General features: G+C 39.5%; 1 protein-coding gene across 2 annotated transcripts in view; it reads right to left on the reverse strand.

Moving 5' to 3' along the window:
* Positions 1–3282: 3282 nt before the first annotated feature.
* Positions 3283–10441, reverse strand: part of rab43 (RAB43, member RAS oncogene family) — a 62184-nt gene continuing 55025 nt past the window's right edge. For both annotated transcript variants that reach the window (XM_043707979.1, XM_043707978.1), the window contains exon 3: positions 3283–4994. In XM_043707979.1, coding sequence (XP_043563914.1) covers positions 4744–4994 — 251 coding nt within the window. In that variant the 3' untranslated portion in view covers positions 3283–4743. The remainder of the gene's footprint in view (positions 4995–10441) is intronic.

Raw genomic sequence — 10441 nt, forward strand, 5'->3', positions numbered from 1 at the left:
TACAAATGCAAAAGTGATTCCAAAAGGATGACTTTAATGAAGTCCAAGTGCAACATGAGTGCATTTTCATTAAATTGTTCTAGTTATCCTATTAAAATGCTCCAGAAATTCAGTATCCATTCAATGTAATACAAATTTATCTGAGTTGGTTTGCAATTTATACTTTCTGAATATATCTTGTGACCATTTGGGTGGTAGATGTCCACTGAGGAACAAAGTGTTTTTTCTACTTTGCACATTCAAGGAGGAATTTTAATTCTTCCCCAATCAAAGAAGAAAGAGTGGAACAGCAGTTAAAATTGAGTCAATCTATTTCCAACAAAACTCCATTTTAATGCCATGAATTTTGGCAGTGATTAATTGAGACTCCCATTGAATTCTGGCAAACCATAGCTTCTGGTAGAAAGTTAACTCTCCACTGTCATTTGCTATTGGGAAGCCAGCGAGACAAGTGAACAAACTTGTTTGTTTGGCCAGGAGATGCAAGTGTGCTCCACTTGGGCAATTAAGGAACGCTTTGGCCTTTTAAGTTTGATTTTGTCTCCAAGTGTCAGACTGTAAAATACCATCCTTCCTCCAACAATTACTTACCCATAAACAACATTCTCTTGTTGCTGGTGAACAACTCCAGGCCTTTTGCTCTCTACCACGTGTCTGACTGTTGCATTTGAGCCAATGGAAGTAAGCAACTAACTAGTAATATTCAAAATAAGTCTGAGCAGTTAAAACTTTTTTTTTAAAAAAGCAACTTAAAACATGTGGTGGTGGTGACAATCCTAACCACTCCTCTTTGGACTTAAAGTCAGTCCATGAAGCAATGTCAAGTCAAACCAGATGAAATAATACTTTATTTTTCTAATTCACTCATGGGATGTGAGTGTCGCTAAATGGCCAGCATTTAATGCCTGTCCCTAGTGAGCCACTTGTTCATCTGGTGTAGGTACTTTTGCTCCCCCCCACCTGATCTTGCCATTATGATAGGAATTCCAGGGTTATCGACAGTGAAGGAATGACAATATATTTCCGAGCCAGGATGGTCAGTGGCCTTGAGGGGAACTTGCAGGTGTCATCCTATGTATCTCTGCCCTTGCTTTTCTAGACAATGGTGGCCATGGAAAGTGCTATTTAAAAGGAGCCTGGTGAATTTCTGCAGATAGTACACTGCTGGTGAACATGGGTGGTGGAAGGAGTAGATATTTGTGAATGTGGGGACAATAAAGTGAGTGGATTTGGCCTGGATGGTGTGAGGTCCTTGAGTGTTGTTGGAGCTGCACTCATCTGCAAGTGGGCAATAGACTGTGCCTTGCAAATGGTGCTCAGGCTTTGGGGAGGCAGGTTGTGAATTACCAACTGCAGAATTCCTAAGTGTAACTTACTTTTGTAGCCATATTTATATGGCTAGTTCACTTTTTGATCAATGGTAATCCCCAGGTAGTTGACAGTGGAGAAGTGGTAACACTGTTAAATGCCATGGGATAACAGTTCAATTCTCTTAGTGGAGATGGCGATTACCTGACATTTATGTGATGCAAATGTTACTGCTACTTTTCAGCTCATGCTTGGATATTGTTCAGATCTTGCTGCAGTTGGACACAAACTGCTTTTGTATCTGGAGTCCTCACCAATGGTGCTGAATATTGTGCTATTATTGGTGAACATTCACTTATGATATTATGATAGGGGGATGTCATTGATGAAGTAGCTGAAGATGGTTGGACCTAGGACACTACTCTTAGTAGGAGTTCTTCAGGGTAGGGCCTGAGATGTCCTGCAGCTGAGATGACTGACCTCCAATAATTCTGTAAAATGTGATTCCAATCAGTGGAGAGATTTCACCCTCATACGCATTAACTCCAATTTTGCTAGGGCTCTTTGATGCTACACTCGGTTAATTGATGCTTTGACATCAAGGTCACTCTCACCTCACCTCTAGAATTCAGCTCTTTTTTCTATCTTTGAACCAAGACTGTAATGATGCCAGTAGCGGATTAGCTTGTTTAAAATCATCCATTCAGCCACCCAACATGCTTTAAAGGTATTATCGATATGACGGAAGATTTTCTTCCTCACAAGGATTATGCAGGGGTTACTCTTACCGATCATGGACACGTGAATCTGTAGCTGGGAGATTGCTCAGGATGAGGAAATGTATGCCTTTACCTCTTGTTAGCTCCCTCATCAGCTACCACAGTCCCAATCTAATAGCTATGTCCTTTAGGACTCAACCAGCTCAATAAGCAATTGTGTTGCTGAGTCCCTCCTGGTGGTTAATACCGAAGTCCTCATTCAGAGAATATTCTGCACCCTTGTTTTCTACAAGAGGTGTTCAGCATACAGGAGCACTGATTCATCAACTCAGTGGTTAGCACTGCTGCCTCACAGCACCAGGGACCTGGGTTCAATTCCCACCTGTCTGTGTGGAGTTTGCACATTCTCCCAGTGTCTGCATGGGTTTCCTCCGGGTGCTCCGCTTTCCTCCCACAAGCCAAAGATATGCAGGTCAGGTGAATTTCCATGCTAAATTGCCCACGGTGTGAGGTGCGTTAGTCAGGGGTAAATATAGGATAGGGGAATGGGTTTGGGTGGGTTACTCTTCGGAGGGGCGGTGTGGACTTGTTGGGCCGAAGGGCCTGTTTTCACACTGTAGAGAATCTAATCTAATCTAATGGGCAGGTTGCATATGGCAAATCAGGAGATTTCCTTGTCCATGTCTGACTAAACATCATGAGACTGAATGGGGTCCTTAATGTTGAGGACACCCAGGGCAGGAGTGGACAGGTGGGACAGGACATACCCAGGGATAGTAATGCTAATATCTGGGACATTTTCTGTAAAGTATGATTCCATAAGTATGACTATGTCAGGCTTGAGATAGCTCTCCTAATTTTGTATTAGCCCCCAGATGTTATTAAGGAGGACTCTGCCCAAATATAAGCACCACTATTTTAGAAATGTAACCTATATTTGATTCACATTTTCACTTTCCATAAACGATCATTTTGTTTGTTGACTAACCCCCTTAACAAGGAGTTGGCTACAAAATAGGCTGGGGCATTTTCAAGAGAATCACCACTGTATCCATTGGGGATGGGCAATAAATGCTAGTCCAGCCAGTGATGTCCTCATTCCCAAATGACTAAAAGAAAGTAATGACAGAAAGACATTGTGCTAGTAGTTTAGGCTGAAATTGAAAGGACATCGTTAACCAACTGCACAATCACCCTTTTTGAATCATGTACGCAAGTAAAAATAGGAGTAATAACTGACTATATACAATCAACCTGGAATTAATACACTAGATTTTAGTAAAGCAAAATGTGCAAAAGTCTTCTGTACAGATTTACATACTGTAGGCACTATCCCCTTACCTGGTTATTAAAATAGATGCACTTCATTCATTATTTCATCCAAAACACAAACGTTTTCTTTAGTCCCCTTCCATAAAATAACATTGTGTTAACTACATCCAACCCTACATCTTGTAAATAAGAATGACCAAAATGTTCTGGTTTATTCAATTTTTTTAGTTTGAATATTGAAGTGTTGGTGTTGATCTAAAATGAATAATGTCACAAAGTAGTGCTGTTGGTTTCAATGAAATCAATGCTAGCTCTGGGAGCGTGTTAGGTAATACAGTCTATTCTCCAATAATCACTATTACTGAGAAACAACTTCATAACCAGTTTATGCTGTTGTTATTCTGGACCCTGCTTTTTCTTTTAAAAAAGTAAAGTGCACAATGCATTTTCTAGGATAGATTTTCCCTGCCAGCATTTTGCAAATACAGCGCAAATATCACAATGGTACTGCTTGCTGTCAGATGCTTTGTTCTCACCAAAACAGGCTATGTACTTTGAATCAATAATAAGGCTGGTATTGATCCTAGCTGTAAATTACCAAACAACCCCCAGAGTTGTAATTATCTGTTGCTAGGCTAACCAATGTATTTTCTGAACGGTCAGCATTTTGACCAATTACCAGTGAGAATTGTCTTATACCTGGAACAGTTGTGGACCACTACAGAAAAGCAATACGGCACATTCACCTTCAAGATTAATTACTACATGTATGCATTTGATTCAAGTTTCAGTTTAAATCATCAACTATTGAAATAAGTCAAATACTCTATACCCCAAAGTAACGTATGAACTCAGATTTTAAAGAGCAATACGTAGGACCTCCAGGATTCTGAAAATATATAGTGAGACTAAAAAAAAAGTGGTTGGAATGCATGAATTTAATTTGTAAGGCAACCATGGATATGCAGAAGAAAACTAGCTAATTATTCATTACTTCCACTCTTCCCTACTATAAGAATCATTTTTAATCAAAAAAAGCAGTCCTACGTATCATCCCCAATTTCAACTTATTACTTCCATTTTTGAAATGATCATGTCTTCTCTGCAAAATACTCTGTTCAGTCATAAATTTAATAAGAAAAGGGTTGTTAGAGAAACAGAGTTCTTCAATATCAGTAGTTAAGGCAATGTGACTACTATGATTCTTATTGGAATGTCAAGGAACCTGGAATGTCAAGATTTCATGACCCGCAAGAACAGGTTTACTGTCATCATTTTCAAATTGGAGGAATGGATACGGTTCACAACAGTCTGCACAGATTCTGTGCACAAACTCATCACAAACATAACTTAGGCCAAGCCAAGTGACTTAAACCACATTTGTGATTGATCAGTCTACCTTAAGACGAGATGATGCAAAAGCTAATAAAATTAACCTGCAAAGTCAGCAACTACATCCCCATCCTTCACCGACATCTTTGCTGTTTAATTTGATACTTTCGCTTGCTTTTTCAGTGAACATAGGCCCAGCATGTCTCAGCATTAGCTCTGTGGCCATTTTTATAAAAGCTTCTTCCACGTTGCTGGAATCTTTGGCAGACGTCTCTAGTACAGATGCCATATCATAGTGAACTGCAAGAGTTTTGGCTTCTTCATATTGAACCTCCCGGACATGATTCTTATCGGACTTATTACCTACAATGGTAAACATAAATTTAACATTCACTAAATAGACATGCAGCTGTTCGATTTATTGATGCAGTATATTCAAACTCAAACTTATCAAAAATGTAGACAATATCCAAAAGCTGAGCAACCAGTTTGAGATCTAAACATCCGAAACACATTTACCTGTTTATGTCATATCTTTTAATCATTCAGCCACCTAACCAATTTTACTTTGCAGTTTTTGCCTGAATCCTGGCACTGAATTTCAGTCTCAGGAATCTCTGTACAAAATTTTATCTTGCTATTGTGCTAAAATCTTTTACGTTTTATTTTGTATCTGATTTTTGTTCCAAATAAAGAATTTGTACATGGGTAGCATCTTTCACAATCTCAGGACATCCCAAATATTTTTGTGGTGTAGTTAAGACGCATGAAACATGACTGCCAATTGCCATGCAACAGTGATGCTGGTCAAGAAACATGTATTGGCTAGATCACTAACTGAAAATAATCTACTTCCCATCTTTGAAAAATTTCTATCCAAAAGTGTAGCTGGCTTTGGTTTAATGTCTCAGCTGAAAGACAACAACTCATACATTTCACCATGCTGTCAGTACAACAATGGACTTTGTACTTTGTACTTATTACACTGTTTTCAATGTGCATAAGTTATTAAAGGTGGTAGGATAAAGAGAGCTGTTAAAAGATCATACCACATTCTAGGCTTTGTTAATAGGGACATACAGTACAAAAGCAGGGAGGTTATGCTGAACCTACACAGGACACTGGTTAGACCTTAGCTGGAATACTGTGTCCAGTTATGGGCTCTGCACTATATGAAAGCAGTGACTGCGTGGGAGAGAGGCCAGAAGACTTAAGAATGGTTCCAGGGGCAAGAAATTTCAATTATGAAGACAGATTGAAGAAGCTGGGACTATTTGGAGAGGAGAAAGCGAAGATGATATTTGACAGAAATTTTCAAAAATCATGAGGGATACAGATAGAGTGGATAGGAAAAAATTTCCTGCTTGCAAAATGATCAAGAATCAGAGGGAATAGTTTTAGTGTGTTATGAAAAAGCAGTAAACACAAGATAAGAAAAAATATTTTCACTGAACAAGAGGTTGAGGTTTGGAATGTATTACCTGGAAGCACGGTAGAGGCAGGGTCAACTGAGGCATTCAAGTGCATTATTAGAAAGAAACAATGTGTAGAGTAGTGAGAAAAAGGGAGATGTTTGGCATTAAATCAAAATGCTCAGAAGGATGATGCTGAAACGATGGGCTGGAAGTCTTCTTTTGGAAGTCCTCAAAAATGAATGCAGGTGTTTCTCTGCAAAGAAGTTTTAAACATAATAATAGACCAAATCTGAAATAAGATTGGTCATTGTAGAGCAAGTGATTCCTAAGATACAGAATTACTTCAAGATTAGATAACAAATCTGAAGCACAAGTTTACACACTTCTTTATTGTGTTTGAGATAGAGCCAATAATGTGACTACACGGCAAGGAACTGAGAAAAAAATTAGAGGAAGTTTCTAAAGCCTCAATAATTACTCCAATCACAGAACAAATAAGATTTTGAAAAAGACAGGTTTAATAAAAGTTAGCAACAAGGTGAATCACAAGAACATTTCAACAACAAATTATGTAGATTATCTGGGGGTGTGGCCACTGAGATTTGAAAACAGAAATGACTGGAAACTGCACTGTCGTTGGAATAGTTGCAAAAAATCAGTCAAAAGACGACCTCACTCTGGGGAAAAAAAACTTGAGACAAAAGTTCTAAAGTAAAACAACAATCCACAGCAGTGGATAAAATCCACTGTACAATCTAAATCCAGCATCAATACAATTCCTAAAACACAAAATGGTGAAAAACATCATACATTGGAAGGTACCATTTGGAAGAGCAAGGTACTATAAAATCCTAACCATTGTAGCAAAAGAAAAAGCCTCACGTTGAGGTCAGTGTCCCACAAATAAAACAGAATGTTTCCAATGTAAGAAAATTAGTCACTCTCAAAAATATGCCAAAGTAAAAATCTAAACCTTTATAAAAACCTAAAAGGTATAGTCTTTAAAAACAAGCGATCCATAAAGTGTAGTGGAAAAGATGCCAAAACATTCCTGCGGGATATCAAAGACCTGAATTATACATTGTGAATCACAGTCATTTGTGTCATGGACATACGAATAATTTCAATTTGGACAGAAGACACACTGCCCGAAAAAGATGTCATTAGCAAAACATTTTCTGTTGGTTGCAGACAATTACTTTTTACATATCAGGTGGAATCTAATGGAAAGTTAAAAGAATGTCAGAAGCAGCAGTCCAGAACAAAGGAAAACAGATACTGGAAACTTTGTGTATCTTACATAATCAAGAATTTTCTCTATTAAGCAGAAGAGAGTACATTGTTCTCAATCTCAAGAGATAAAGAATTCAACCATTAAGAGGTGAGATTTTCTTATAAAATTGTATACGTACAGGGTAAATTACAAATAACAACAGATACATTGTCGACAGCAATAGTGGATAGTCCAACACAGTAAGACATGAATTTTACAATGAAATTGAATCATTCTCTTAGAATACTGCAGCACAATAGTAAGCAGCACCAAACTTCAGAGGCCTGTCTCGCACAGATACACGATGAAGACTGCATCCAAATTTATCAACAGAACAACATTCTAATTGCGTAGTATGAACATACAAACATACGAATTAGGAACGGAAGTGGGCCATTCAGCCCATTCAGCCTGCTCCGCCATTCAGTAAGATTATGGCTGATCTAACAGTAACTTCAAATCCACAGTCACCCTTGCTTAGCAAGAATTCACCTTTAAAAATATTCAAGGACTCTGAATTATAGAATCATACAGAGAAAGAGAGGTCCTTTGGCCCATCGAGTTTTCATCAACATGTGAGAAACACCTGACCTGACTCTTGCTTCCATCACCTGTTCTGAAAGAATTCCAAAGACTATCAACCCTCAGAGGAAAAAAAAAGCTCACTGCATCGGTTTTATACAGATGACCCGGATTGTTGATTAGTGAAACTTACTTCTAGGTTTGCCAGTAAAGGAAACACCCTCTCCACATCTATCCTGTCAAGATTGCTCAGGATCTTATAAGTATTCATCAAGTTACCTCCTACTTATTTAAATTCTTGGTGATACAAGCCTAACCTGTCCAACCTTTCTTCATAAAACAACCCATCCATCCTTTCTTAAGTAAGATGACCAATACTCTTGACAGTCCTCCAATACAATTCCTAAAACACAAAATGGAGAAAAACATTATACAATGGAGCAGGTCCAGAGGAGGTTCAAGAGAACGATCCCAGGAATGAAAGGCTTAACATATGAGGAAAGTTTGAGGACTCTGGGACTATACTCAGAGTTTAGAAGGACAGGGGGGGAAAAAAAAAAGTCTGACTGAAACTTTCAGAGTACTGTACGGCCTGGACAGAGTGGACACTGGGAAGATGTTTCCATTGACAGGAGAGACAAGGACCCAAGGGGACAGCCTTATAGTGAAGAGAAGACCTTTTAGAACAGAGATAAGGAGAAACTTCTTTAGCCAGAGAGTGGTGAAACTGTGAAATTCATTGCCACAGAAGGCAGAGGAGGCCAGGTCCTTGATTATATTTAAAACACAGATAGATAAATTCTTGATTGCCAAGGGGATCAAAGGTTACGGGGAGAAAGAGAGAAAATGGGGTCGAAAAACCTATCAGCCATGATTGAATGGTGGAGCAGAGTCTATGGGCTGAATGGCCTAATTTCTGCTCCTGTGTCTTATGGTCTATGGTCTTAAATGAGGTCTCATCAGAGCCCTGTATAACTGGCCCATAACTTCCCTATTTTAGTAATTGATTTCTTTCAATAAATGACATTGCATTAGTTTTCTAATTACTTGCTGTACCTGCAAAGAGGTGACTCATGCACAAAGACACACACATCCCCCTACATCTCAATCGCTCTCCATTTGCATATACTTAAATTCTTCCTTCCAAAATTGCCGATTTCACATCCGTTCATATTAACCTACCTCATTTGTTACTGCTTTACCTAGTCACCTAACCTATGTCTTTTTATAGCCTCCTTGTTTTCTTCACAACTGCCCATCTTTGCGCCAAGTTGGCAACCATACCTTCCATTCCCATCATCCAGTTATTTATATGATTTGTGAACAGTCGATGTCCCAGCACCAATCTCTGTGGCACACCACTCATTACATCCTGTTAATCAAAAAAAGACCTATTTATGCCTTCTCTCTGTTCCCTGTTAGCCAACCATTCTTCCATCAATTCCAATATGCTGTCCCCCCTACACCATGACCTTTAACCTTCTTTGATTTCACCTTATCAAATACCTAGTTACAGTCATAAAACGATTCTTCAAACACAGAAAACTTTACCATTGTGAATGGCATACCAGTAATTCCAGTCTCAATCCAAGAAGACATTGCAGAAAAACATCAGAACCATATCAGCATAACAAAATGCAGACTTCATAGTCAGTCATCAGTGTGGTGCTTGGGAATTTCAAAGGACATATAAGAAATAATTTCAAATTGTGAGATGCGCAGTACACTGATGAGAACCCCTAATAACATCCAAATTTCCAACCAGGCCATGCAAACGTCTACAAATAAAGGTCGAAGAGTTTGGGCTTGAGATCAAAACAGAGAAGGGATAATTGTCGAGAGAGGTACAAATCAACAGGAATTTTATCTGGTACTCATCCCAGAAGGTACTTTAAGAGAAAATAGAAATCTCATTCCAATATATTTAATGACAACAAGGTCATCTATTTAGATAAAACACAGTTCTAAATTAAGAAAGAACAGGAAGAACTGTATTCTGGATTAGTGGTGCTGGAAGAGCACAGCAATTCAGGCAGCATCCAAGGAACAGCAAAATCGACGTTTTGGGCAAAAGCCCTTCGTCAGGAATAAAGGCAGCACCAATCAACCACACCGCCCCGTGGCCCAACATTTCAACTCCCCCTCCCACTCTGCCGAGGACATGGAGGTCCTGGACCTCCTTCACCGCCGCTCCCTCACCACCAGACGCCTGGAGGAAGAACGCCTCATCTTCCGCCTCGGAACACTTCAACCCCAGGGCATCAATGTGGACTTCAACAGTTTCCTCATTTCCCCTTCCCCCACCTCACCCTCGTTCCAAACTTCCAGCTCAGGACTGGACTCAGGATGTAAGTGGGGCGTGGACCTGACCAGGTAGTCACAGATGGAACGGTCTTTGCGGAAGGCGGAAAGGGGTGGGGAGGGAAATATATCCCTGGTGGTGGGGTCTTTTTGGAGGTGGCAGAAATGTCGGTGGATGATTTGGAATAAAGCCTGAAGCGTGGAGAGATAAGCTAGAGGAGGGTGGGGGTGGGGAGAAAGTAGCATCGAGTACAATGGGCGAGTGGGGGAGGGGATGAAGGTGATAGGTCAGAGAGGAG

This window comes from Chiloscyllium plagiosum, chromosome 18, assembly GCF_004010195.1.
Source record: "Chiloscyllium plagiosum isolate BGI_BamShark_2017 chromosome 18, ASM401019v2, whole genome shotgun sequence".
In the NCBI taxonomy this organism is placed as follows: Eukaryota; Metazoa; Chordata; class Chondrichthyes; order Orectolobiformes; family Hemiscylliidae; genus Chiloscyllium; species Chiloscyllium plagiosum.